This window comes from Drosophila ananassae, chromosome 3R (assembly GCF_017639315.1).
Source record: "Drosophila ananassae strain 14024-0371.13 chromosome 3R, ASM1763931v2, whole genome shotgun sequence".
NCBI classification, from domain to species: Eukaryota; Metazoa; Arthropoda; class Insecta; order Diptera; family Drosophilidae; genus Drosophila; species Drosophila ananassae.
Genome location: NC_057930.1, coordinates 5875263 through 5888401, shown reverse-complemented (window position 1 = coordinate 5888401; position 13139 = coordinate 5875263). Strand labels below are relative to the sequence as shown.

The 13139-nt window shown below is 38.4% G+C and overlaps 1 protein-coding gene across 1 annotated transcript; it reads right to left on the bottom strand.

The window, feature by feature from the left end:
* Nucleotides 1-1114: 1114 nt before the first annotated feature.
* LOC6502333 (ionotropic receptor 40a) lies at nucleotides 1115-3945 on the bottom strand. Its single transcript, XM_001967595.4, is given in 8 exon segments — nucleotides 1115-1289; nucleotides 1344-1520; nucleotides 1523-1605; nucleotides 1661-2165; nucleotides 2441-2852; nucleotides 2908-3162; nucleotides 3215-3783; nucleotides 3839-3945. Coding segments are annotated over 8 exon segments (2241 nt in total). The 5' UTR covers nucleotides 3942-3945; the 3' UTR covers nucleotides 1115-1152.
* Between the last annotated feature and the right edge of the window lie 9194 nt (nucleotides 3946-13139).

The window sequence follows — 13139 nt, the reverse complement described above, 5'->3', positions numbered from 1 at the left end:
GGACTTGGTACAGATTCTATTTTGGACAAAATAATCTGATTTGAACAATAATATGCTAATATAATTTTTATATTAGCCAATATGTTTTTGCTAATAATTTGGCTAATATATGTATAATATAATTAAGTAAATGAGCATAAAATTTTAAGGTAATTAATATAAATAAAAAACAAATTTGTTTAACAGTTTTCCAAATGATGACTATGGTTTGATATTATACTAAAACAAGAATGGAAAGCTAACCCTTGCAGTTAAGGTTATGCCATATCCGATCGTTCAGTTATATGGCAGCTATAGGATGTTGTCGGCCGATCCTTATGAAATTCGGCGAATAGATTATTTTGTCTATTATTTTTTGAGGATATAGTCGGCCGATCCTTATAAAATTTTTTACATAAGATATTTTCGCCAAGTAATATGTGTTGAAAGTCTCAACCTTCTAACTTAAAAAACACCAGTTACACCATGGCATATCCGATCAATCAGTTATAAGGCACCTATAGGATGTAGTCGTCCGATCCCTGTCGTTCCGTCTTACATACTGCCTAGACACAAAAAAAGGATGTGTGCAAAGTTTCAACTCGATTGCTTTAAAAGCCTCCCCTAGGAGGGAGTCCTGATCGTGAATATACATATGTACTTTATAGGGTCGGACATGTCTCCTTTTTGACCAACATTATAATACCCTCTGAAAGAGTATAAAAATCGCATCGTTTTTGAGTTAAACATTTTCGCCAGAAATAGTGGTATAAATTAAAATTATAATAACATGAGTACAGGGTATTATACAGTAGAGAAACGCGGCTAAAGCCGTCCTTTGTTAAAAACAAGTTACAATAGACACATTACCTAAAATTTTAGGTATATTTTCCATCAAATACTATTCTATAAAAACCGTTAACATGAAAAGCAACTAAAACAGTTATATTCGCTCTTATTGGTTAATTTTAATTTTAGTTTTTAAGACATTGATACTAAAAAAAAATTTCTTTGAAAAAATAAAAATTCAATCAAATCAAAATTGAAAGCGGAATAAAAAATCTGTTATTATAATCGTATTTGGCAGAATTTTAATTTATTATTATTTTATTTTAACATTCAATTCAATGTGCGTTAGTTGTACATCATAAGAATAAACATTTTTTTTACCGTTTAGTTATTTCTTATGAAAATATTATTAAAGAATTTCCGAATTCTATGCCAAAAGGTACACCAGTAAGTACAATAATCATCCGATTTTGGGTCCCTAACCATGTAACACAGTATTATCTCCAAAAGAAGCATCGATCCTAGGAAAAATCAAACAAAGAGTAGGAACGGATATAAAATGTTTCCTTCCTTACCTGCTGCAAACGAGCCCACTGCCAGGGCTATAAAGGCGCCTTGAAGCAATCGCAAGTTCAGTGGCATAATAATTTCGTTTTCACTGCTTTCCGGCTGATTTTGAAAGTCCCTAACTTCCTCATTAGTACTGACTTTAGTACTTTCAACTGCTGTTATCTCCCCAGAATGCAGATTTTTTTATTGCTCATTTTTCGTGATTGAGCCGCATATTCTGCTGTTGTTATCCTATCTAGAATTCCACTTTCAAATAGATGCATGAGACTAAATAGTAAGTCAAGAAAGTTATTAAAGAAACAAAATTTTTTTCATTACATACACTTCGTTTAAGCTGTCTAAAAAGGGACAACCAATTTGTACTGCAACCGCTGAATAGCGAGTGTATAGCTTTTGACTGAGCTGGAAGTTTTGAGCTCCATAGCTTTGCATGTTGAAGTAGAGTGTCTCCCGTCCGCCCAGCACGGCTTTGTCCTCGCCGCCATCGGCTATTAGCTGTATGCCCGCCTCCACTGAGTCAATTAAGAAACCAGACTGAGTGTTGGGAATCTTGTGCTGCATAAGGGCATAGAGCTGTCGAAAAAGTTCCGTCCCATTCTCCAGCATTTCTAACGAACTACTCTCCTTTTCTACATAAAGGTGGTAGCCATCATGAATCATGGCTTCTTTCAGGCGCTGCAAAGTGTTGATTGGGGGCTCGCGGGCGGGTCGCGCAAACTGGCTTGTCAGTTGGGCGGAGTAGACATCGGCTAAGACATAGGTAGCCGACACCCAGTACACAATTGTTAAAAATTTGGCACGATAGCCGTTATACAATTCACGACAAGCTATTAAAAATAAAGTAAAGAATATTTTCTTGACAGCATCTGTGCATCTGTACGGGAAACAAATCATTGAGCAAAACGAAAAAGTGTGGTAGAATGAAAGAGAATGGTGGACCGAATGAAGTTAAAGTATTAACTATTCAACTGAAGATTAACGAGATAGAAAATGTAACTTCGGCCGCAGCTTAAGTTATAATACTTTTTTACTATTAAACCAATTCCTTTGGATGGCTCATATGTTTTCCAATACTTTTTGCTTAATCTCTGCTATAACTTACATTGTTTCAGGAATAGCCGCAATGTAAACCAAATGCACTTTTGAAAGAGTTCGACTGGCAAATGCATCGTCGGTTGGTGACTACGCACCGTACTGGGTGTAATCTCTTTAATATAGGCCAAATAAATTCGAAGTCCGCCACAATACTCTATATCCGGTGGGATATTGTGCCGTCGCCACAGATAAGGTATGTAAATAATAAAGTAGAATATGGGACCAGAAAAGACGATCGTAAGAATAAGATAAGGCCAGATATCCGGCTTAAAGGGTCGCAAAATGGCGAGGGCCTCATTCAGGCGTCTAGGTGCATGAGTGGCAAATGCACCGGAATCAGCCAATGTAAAAAACGAGTATTCAATAGCCTTAAGCCGCTCCGAGCTTAGACCGACATCACCTAAGAAAAAATCGGCAAGCTACTGATAAAAAAAATAAATACATGGATTAAAGTTTATAACTTGTTTAACTTACACCACTTTGCAGTAGTCCGATGCCACCCGTAAAGCTGTCTTTTGAAGCTTCTGATCTAAAGGATCCTTGTGTTCGACCAGGAGCTTCTATATATTTAAACTGGAAATTCATTTGCTGGGCCAGAAGCTTAAGCAGACGGTGGTCGCGTCCACCCGTAACCCGCAACTCGTTATTATCTAAATATGAAAAAGATGTTAGGTCTTCGCTTAAACTGCCGCTGTTGTTCCCATAGGCGACCCAAAACCAGGGGGGTGACTGCAATTCAGATAGTTTATCCGAGCTCAATATACAAATTTTAATACGTTACGTGAAAAACAGGGACACGAAAAACGCGACCGTCAAAATTTCTGTAGACAGACGCTCCGGAAGGAAGGAGTGGACACCGTTGCAGACCAAGGTTGTTACTATCATACCAATTGACTAACTGCAAATGGTTTAATTTGCTGGGCTGTGCCTGATTGTAATATATATGAAAAGCGTGTTTCCGAGGCCGGGTTACTACAACCGCACGAAGAGGCTCCTCAAATCTTAAAAGACTAACCCTTGGAAGCCAGTGAGCACCCCAATAAAAAATGTAAAGGCTTAAACGGTGGGTTAAGTGTCGGCTGTAAAGGCTATCCAATAATTCATTGGGATCATCTAAAATCAGACTGACACACTCGATTGCACCCATTAGATTTGCCTCTATGTATTGATAGAACATCTCCGGGTCGTTAAATATCACTGAATTATAATACATGCGATGAAGTCGCTTTACAAACTCGTCCACATGAAAAGATCGTTCGTCCTCGCAGTTGTTATTATTTTGATTGGCTCCGAATAGTATTATTATTGAAATAGGTCGTGGCTTTAGTCCGCTGATAATCTTTGAAAGTGCTGAAACCGAATTTTATTTATTGGTGAAGAATATTTGAAATTAAAGTGTACACACCTATAGACACATCCGATTTGTTGCAGGCATAATAGGAAAGCCCAGAGCTAGCCACACTACATAGCGTATATAAAAACAAGCACAAAACTAGGACTCTTGGCATTTTAGATTTGCGACCCAAGGATCCAGGACTGCTACCTTTTTATATCCTTTGTAAAGCTTCAAAATTCATGGAGAAACCAAACCAATTATGGCTTCAAGTGTAAATGTTACCTGTCAATTTTGGTTCACATTTTACAGGATAATTGCGAATCTTGACAACATAAATACTTTCCAAAAGGATTTCAAATAGTGTACTGATAGAAAAACGGGTGCTTAATATGACAACTAAAATTCTTAAAATAAGACTGAGGTGTTCTTAAGGGGTTACATGGTTTTGACGGTTTCCAAATATCTAAAATTGTTTTTGTCTTATTGAATTCTATATAATCTCTAGAATATTGTTGATAGAAAAGTTGATCCGACTTTTTCTCATAAAATAATGAAATTTTACACAGATCTTTGAGATATGATTTACAAGGTATTGAACGAAGGATTTTTTTATTACAACTATTTAAAAAAAATCAAGAAAGGAAAGCTAACTTCGAGCGGAGCCGAAGTTAATATACCATTGCAGTTAAGATTCTTATATTTCCGATCGTTCAGTTATATGACACCTATAGGATATAGTCGGCCGATCCTTATGAAATTTGGCAGAACAGATTATTTTGGCTAAATATAACATGTGTGGAAAGTCCCAACACCCTAACTTAATAAACACCAAAGTTATGACATTTCCGATCAATCAGTTATTTGGCAGCTATAGAATATAGTCAACCGACCCCAGCCTTTCCGGCATATATACTGCCTGCAAACAAAAGAAGGATGCTCATATGCTCATATTGACTCAGGAGGTTGCATACTTTTGACCAAAATTATAATACCCTCTGCAAGGGTATAAAAATTGTCGAGAAATTTTTATCAAGTTTGACTTTTTTTATAAAAACGTCTGCCAAAAATTAAATTTTTATTTTTTCCCCTTTTGTTCAATATTGTCTTTACTAATACACGTCTTTACTAAAACACCAACTTCTTCCTCTAGTTTATTGACTTTACTAAAACACGAACTTTTTTATTTTTATTTCTAATGATCTTAAAAGAATTTTTTTTGAAAATTTCATAAAATGTTTAAAATAGCTATCTTTTAAATAATAAAAAGTTTTATTCAAATATTTCATTGTTTATATGCAAAAAAATAAGTGGAAAAATACCGTTTTTAATCACCCTTTTTAACCCCTTAAATCAATACCGGACTTCGAAATTGAAATCAGAACGAATTGGTAATCAATAACACTTTCAATAACAAGCGGGCTAAGGGGTAAATATATAGCTGGAAAGATGGAAATAGAAAAGGAAATGAAAGTATAGTATAAGTTAGCATAGGGCGGAGCGGGAACACAAGAAAAGCTTAGTTTCGCTATAGTATGAATTCGCCCCGCTTGGGCGCATTAGATAAGATAGGATTAAGTATAACATGAAAAATATATATCGAATTATAACGTGATGCCGAATGCACGCATTTCTCCGTCGTTGTTATTTTTTAAATAAGTATACAGCCACCCATAGTTTCGGGATTTTAGATATAAAATTATCTCGCAAACAGGTATCGGGGTAATTTGAAAACATTACATGATACTAATAATATGTAATATATAATTTGTTTAATGATATTATTTTATCACGAGAAAAAAGGTGGCCGTATAAATTATTAAATGAAAAAATTACGAAAAACAAATGCGTGCACATTGTTGGTGCTGGTGGGGCGATGAGCGTCCAGCCTGTCAACAAGTGCCCGGGAGTAAATGCCTCGCCGTCGCCTTGAGTTCAGGACGGCCTCGACTCCAACGAGTTAGGTCTGCAGATTCTCTGCGGTCAACCTCGCGCTGCCCACCGTTCGTAGGAGTAGGTGCTTTGCAGATTTGACATCTGCCTCCCATAGTCCGCAAATATGCGGAGCCCGAGGCGGTATAAACACAAATACGCATCCATTTTTCGATGCGTATTGTCGCAGTACGTCCGCTTCGTCCTCGATTTGCTGCAGCGAAGTGGCGTCTCGGTCCGGCGTAATTCATCGCGTTGTCGCAGTGAACGATCTGCGCACATCCTCAGCGCCCAACGAATCTTTGAAATGCCAATAAAAAGGAATCTAAATGAACTGGCTTGGACGCAAAACAAACAAAAAGGGCAATTTAGGACTTGTAGGGTGGTCTACCACAAATTTTCAAAATCAATTTCAAATTGAAATACGTCAACTTTGGGAACCCAAGCGATTCCTAATGCTTCAGTTGGCTCTGAGTCCGAAAGTGTTATTGGCTTAACGGTGCTCTCGGATGCAGTAACTTCAGGCGAGTTTGAAATCCACTTACTCAATTCAAACCCAGCGCTTTTAAGAACCTGAGTGACTTAAGTGTGTTTAGCTCCCCCACGCAACCAGCACCCGTTAAATGTCGTCGACGTAAAAGTCAGACCCAATAACTTTAGCAGCTCGAGGGAATGTATTTGTCGCGGATTCACTCAACCTCTTCAAACATCTTATGGCCAGGTGCTGGTGCAATGCCAATTGTAACGGTGTTGAGCTTGCACAATTTCAAGGATTCAGTTGTGCCTTTTTTCCACACTATCAACTGGTACCGCCTATCCGCTTCATTCACCATTATTTGGCGATACATATTGCTTGACCAATTCCAAGCAAGTTGGTGCACGATTCCTCCCTACGGATCTGAAAGCTCTGTTCACTAATGAAATTCATTTGTAACTCTGAGTCAAGTAATGCTCGGGCTAATATGTGCACGTCTTTCTTAAACGCTTACGATCGACGTCGCTAACAAAACCCTTTCTAGGGATAACGCATGCAAAGTATGTGAAGTAGAAGGGCCATCATTCAATAACGCTGTAACGCTAACGCAATACATTTCCTGGGATACATTTTTTCGTATGGCGGTTTAAGTTTAAGAGTCTTTTTAATTTTTTTAAGGAAATCTAACCGTTTGGTTTAACCATTGGTTTAAAAAAGAAAAAAGAAAAAAAGGGAAAACACGGACGGGACTTTTTGCGAAAAAAAATTTGCGAAACATCTTTATTTGAAATATTCTTAAAAATTTGTCTTAATTTTTTTCAAAAGTTGAGGTACCAATCGACGCGTATTTTCGATCAGAATCTAGGTATATAAAACTATATTGTTTGGTCCCACCTCTATCTCCAATTTAGTGAATCAAGAGTGTTTACATTTTCGAAAATTATTTCGATTTGCTGGTAATTGTAGCGCATGCACTTTTAGTAAAACTAAAAAAAAAACTTTCCTAAAACTGCTGCACACTAGTTCATATTTTATTTGTGTGCGTTTCCCCCGCCTCGCCTCCTACTCGGAGGATGCTGCGGTAAAGAGCAGAGGTGACGTGTCATGAAATGGAGGTCCTGCATCAGAAGCAGAACCATTCTGACACTCGCATGAGGAATTCGAGGAACTAAATTACAACGAAATCGGAAATAATTTATATTGTAAATTCTCACAGCTGGCCACGGACGAGCACGTTGACATCCAGGTGGAGGTTGCCAAGCGCTCCATGAGAGTAGCTGCGTACTCTACGCTTTTGGGTGGTACCAGTGGTGCTGGTATTTTACCCACTCCATAAAGGCCTGCTCCCTCATTGCACCCGTTGCCGATGCCAACATTTATCAGTGGCTATGCCGAGTAGCCGGATTTTTGCGCCCTGTTTAGGGCGACGATTGACACCCATCAGGCAGGTCAATTCATGCCAGACTTGGAGACCGTGAGAGCGCTGGAGATTACTGACTCTTACTATGATGTTGCCCTGGATCTTTTGTGCAACTGTTTTAGTAATCGACGGTTTCGTCGGGATCCGTTTCAACTCTTTGGGAGTTATCCGACCGATTCAATAATCATATGCGGGCTTTCATGAGTTGCGGTACGAAAATTAAGGATGCCTCATCATTCAGATCATTTTCCAAAAGCTGGACCCTGCCACAAAGGCCAAGTGGGAAGACTCTCTCGCAGGAAGCAGTGATGACAGCCTGCCAACTTGGGAATCTATGGCTCGGTTCTTGAAACAGTCTGCATCTAGCTTTTTTTGCTTTTGGACGTTTTATCTTCTGCTAATTTCGCCGCTCGTGTGTACTAAGTGTAGTGGTGAAGTTATTGCTACGCAGCTTCGTTGGTGTGAGGCCGTTCGGTGCTAATCGATTTGCCGCCGTGCCTACCATATCGCCTGTGTTGATTTGCCCTCTGAGGCTATAAAACTTGTAATACATATTCCAAAGTTATTGTGACAATGTGATAGCTGCGCCATTCTGGATCTGGAATCTCTTTACCTGAGCCTTAATGAGAAATTGGATCATGCTCTTGAAAGACCCATGGCTACTTCAGAGGGGTCTCAAGTTGTGGTACCCCTACTAATTCTATTTGTGCTGGGAATGAGAAAACTATACTGACCCAGGCTTCCACTGCGTTAATTGCGGCTGTCCCAAGGAACAGGACATTTTGGATTGGAGCGTAGAGCTGCGCGTGGACGCTATATAATCGCTCCATATCTTTACCTGTCACTAGATTTCCACGGCGACTGGACATTCATAGGTCCAATGTAGAGGGGAACATTTTGGTATGTCCTCGTTGGCTATCTTGGAGCTATGCATTTGGTATATGCGGCCACTTGCGTCAGCACCCTGCCAGTGCCTTCACATTTATTACCCAGCCGCCTACAGTGGACCGCGTTGATCTTGCTGCCTTTGACTCTATTAAGAGCTTAAAAGTTTTATTTTAAAATATATCGGGAATAAGGAACAAATCTCGCATGGTTCTCTTGAATTCTTTAGTTTGCGATTTTGATTTAATCATTCTTGTGGAAACGTGGCTCAATAGCAACTTTAGTTCCTCGGAGTTCCTTGAGCCCAACTTGTTTTAATTATTTCAGAAAGACCGTGAATCATCCAACACCCATCGTGAGCGGGGAGGCCACGTTTGTTAGACTTCCGGTTGTCGACTCTACTGGATCAACTAGCCGTTTCAATCCATCATTGCATTGTATATCCCACCAAATAGTGCATTTAGTATCTATCATGCGCATCTGAAAACATCGCCAGTGTCTGTGCTAGAAAGGAGGACCCTAGCGCTTTAATGGTAGCTGGCGACGTCAACCTGAGCTCTATTTTTTGGCCTCGGGACCCGGAATTCCTCTGCATTGTTCACCAATCCTATTGAAATTTTGGGTTTTCCTTTTTTCGGATAGGTTGATTGACTGTTAAACCAAATTTTTTGGTTTCTATGTTCCACATTATTAACAATATTGCCTCTGTTAGGGTACGAAGGTCGTACAAGCTTCCCTGGTACACAGAGGGCTTAAAAAACATCACTGTGGACGGAAGTCCACGAGGTGACGACCTGCATGCCTAGGCGTGCGCGAGGAAACTCTATATACAGCCGAAGAATTAAAAATTTTCTGTAGGCAACCGATCTAAATGAATGATATACCAATCGAAAGGTATTGTTTCAATTATATAATTTTTGTTGAAACATATTCCAAAAGTTATTTGGTTTGGGAGAAATTAGGGTGAAAGTAAAAAAATTTTTAATCACTAAAATGGGGCTGGTGTTTTTTGGGGCTGGACACATTTTAGTCCCCAGATAGAATATTTTTATATGTTCGCATTCTAGAGCTAAATACGCGTCGATTGGTACGATACGCCTCAATCGACCCGATCCGACATTTCATTCAGAAGTTATTCGAAAAATTCGATTTTTTCTTCTTCTTCAAAATGAAGCCAGTTGTCGGTTTATCGGTTTGTCTGTTTGCACTATTTTTTTCTTAAAAATCCTGAAAAAAATTGGAAAATGTTTGTTACTATCATATGAGCAACTATTGTTCTACAACTTTTTGAAATACCTTAAGCTTACGTCAAAAAATTAAAAAAACTTTGTTAATGAAAAAATTCATAACTTTATAATTAAGAAAGATATTAAAAAGAGCTTTACACCGTTGAAATGGTTTTTTAAATATCAATTTCACTTCCTTTGAGACCAAACGTCTATATAGTACACAAAAAAAAATACACTGAAAATAAACTTTTTTTTTAAGAAAAAAAATTATTTTTCAAAATTTGGTCGACTGATCCTTTTTATATTGCACGTGGAGATAGCTTTTGAGATGACGCAACTTTTGATATATTGCTCATATCTGGCAAAATCCGTTAACTCAAGATATAGTTCTGTAAGTGCAGCTACCCATTTTGTGCAGCCTCCTGTGAAGCTTGCATTTACTTATACATACATATGTGTGTATTTGATTGGCAACTTTGCTTTTTGCATATATTTGGTCTATACCCTAAAAAATATGGAGTATATCTTTTCAGATTTTAGTTTATTTATTTAAAAATAAAATCCAAATAAAAAAGGGATTATAAAAAGTAAAACGTAAACATTGACTCAACTTGGACTCGAACCCAGGCCCTCCGTGTTAGGAACCACGACGCTCTCCACTCGGCTAACCTCGAACTTTGTTGCTTGATGGCAACTTTTGTTGTAATTCTGCTTTGTGTTCCAGTGTCTCATGTCTTAATGAGAAGACTCACATGATTGGTACTTCAACCAACCCGGTCCGACATTTCTTTCAGAAGTTATTCAAGAAATTCGATTTTTACAGTTTTTTTCAAAATGAAGCCAGTTTGTCTGTTTGTCTGTATTTTTTTCTTGGCAATCCTGAATAAAATTGGAGATATTTGTTTTGTCATATGAGCAATTATTGTTCTACAACTTTTTGAAAAAGCTGTAAAAATCTAATTTCTTGAATAACTTCTAAAAGAAATGTCGGACGGGTCGGTTGAGGTACCAATCTTGAGGTCCCAAAGAAAAACAAGAAAGGAAAGCTTACTTCGGGCGAAGCCGAAGTTGATATACCCTTGCAGTTGTGCCATTTCCGATCGTTCAGTTATATGGCGGCTATTAGATATAGTTGGCCGATCCCTATGAAATTTGGCCAATAAGAATGGCCAAATTTGCAAAATTTTATTAGGATAATTGGCTTAACTTTGTTTTTTTTTTAAGCTAGAATGATGGGACTGTCTACGGTTTCCAATCTTTGGGCAATCTAATCCTATGTTCATAAGAATCGGCCAACTATATCCTATACCTGCCATATAATTGAACGATCGGAAATGGCACAACCTTTCTATTTTTAAAGATGCTTGGGGCTGTTTCCAATATTTTTATTAGAAATTTTGTTGATGGTGAAATTCTCATAAGGATCGGACCACTATATAGGATCCGATATATATAATAATAATATAAGCTTCTGCTTAACTGCAAGGGTATATCAACTTCGGCTCCGCTTGAAGTTAGCTTTCCTTTCTTGTTTATAAAAAATATATATGTTTATAAAAAAAACTTCTTGTTAGAAAAAATATTCTTGTTCGGCACGTGCATAAAAACAAAAAAAAATCAGTCACGTGCCGAACAAGAATATTTTTTATATGCAATTTTGTACACCTATATAGCATATTTTCGTCACTAAAATTGATATCAGATATTTTGGGTTTCGCATGCAGGTTCGTCACCGGTACTTTACCTCGTCAAGAGGTTTTTTTATATGATAGAATAGAAGGGAACAATTTTATAAGCGATTTTAAAGACAGGGGAGCAAAGAGCCGGTGAGATAAACCGGCAATATCAGAGGGAATTTGAATTCCTCAATAAATTTCTGTATAACCAGTATAATTCCGATGTCGAAGCTAGCCTCAGATCCAACCCTAAAGCGTTTTGACGATTTGTGAATAGTAAACAATCCTCTTAAATACTTTCTTCCATGAAGTTTGGAAGCTAACTCTGTCAAGGGAATCTCAAAACTTTTTGCTAAATATTTTGCCTCAAATCTGGAGCCGAAAAACTCTTCGGATAAGCAGGAAGTACTTCAGAAAATGTTGTCTCTTCTTGAGGTTGGAAGCTTGGACATATTAGATTGTGACCTTGCCGAAGCCTCTAGTCATTTTACTGAGTATCATACCCCTGACTTGGATGGTATCTCCCCCTTGTTTATTAAGAAGTGTTTCTCATCCTTATCCACATCTCTGCAACTTCTCTTCTCCTTATCACTATCATCGGGTAAATTTGCTTTTCGATGGAAAATTACCTCGATCACGCCCATTCATAAAGGTGGCTGTAGGTCAGACATCACAAACTACCGTCCTATCGCCAAGATTTGTATCACTGCCTAGTTACTTGAGTGTAAAGTCACCAAAAAATCAACATTTTTGATCCGTAACCAGCAACCAGCATGGATTCTTGCCTGGAAGATCCACCACGACTAACTTAGTGGTTTTCTCTAAAGTTTGCCACGCAGCCCTACTTGCTAAGCTGTTAAGATTTGGCGTTCATTCCTCCTTGTTAAGTTGGCTGGAATCTTATTTGCCAGACCCACCATGCCACGTTTATATTGGAGATCCCACCTCTAGTCCCTTCATTGCCTCATGGCCTTCCACAAGGTAGCACTTTTGGACCGCTCATATTTATCATGCTTATAAATGACATCTCCTCTTGCTTCCTCCATTCCAAATTCCTGTTGTACGCGGAAGGCCTCAAATTCTATTAGGCCATTGACTGTATTAGAGACAGCTATCTGCTGCAGGATTTGCGCCGAGTCTCCTCTTGGTGCACCTTCGCTACAGTAAGCGAGCGTTTGCAACTTGCAACTAAAAGAGGAGGTGCTTGATATAGGCGTCCTGTAGAAATAAGATAGTTTTATAAATAGATATATCTAATATATTTGTGAATATAAAGATGGAAAATAGAAATAGAATTGAAACTTAGCATAGGGCGGAGCGGGAGTGCATGAAAATATTGTGTGAATTCGCTTCGCCGCAATAGATAAGCTAGGCTTAGGTGTAACATGAAGTATAGATCGGATTATTCCGTGAAACCGTGGGCACGCATTTGGTTTTCGTCGTTCTTTATTTAAATAATTTATACAGCCACCCTTTTTATACCCTTGCAGAGGGTATTATAATTTTGGTCAAAAGTGTGCAACGCAGTGAAGGAGACATCTCCGACCCTATAAAGTATATATATTCTTGATCAGGATCACCTCCTGAGTCGATATGAGCATGTCCGTCTGTCCGTCTGTCCGTCTGTCCGTTTCTACGCAAACTAGTCTCTCAGTTTTGAAGCTATCGAGTTGAAACTTTGCACACACCCTTCTTTCCTTTGCAGGCAGTATATAAGTCGGAACGGCCGGGATCGGTCGACTATATCCTATAGCTG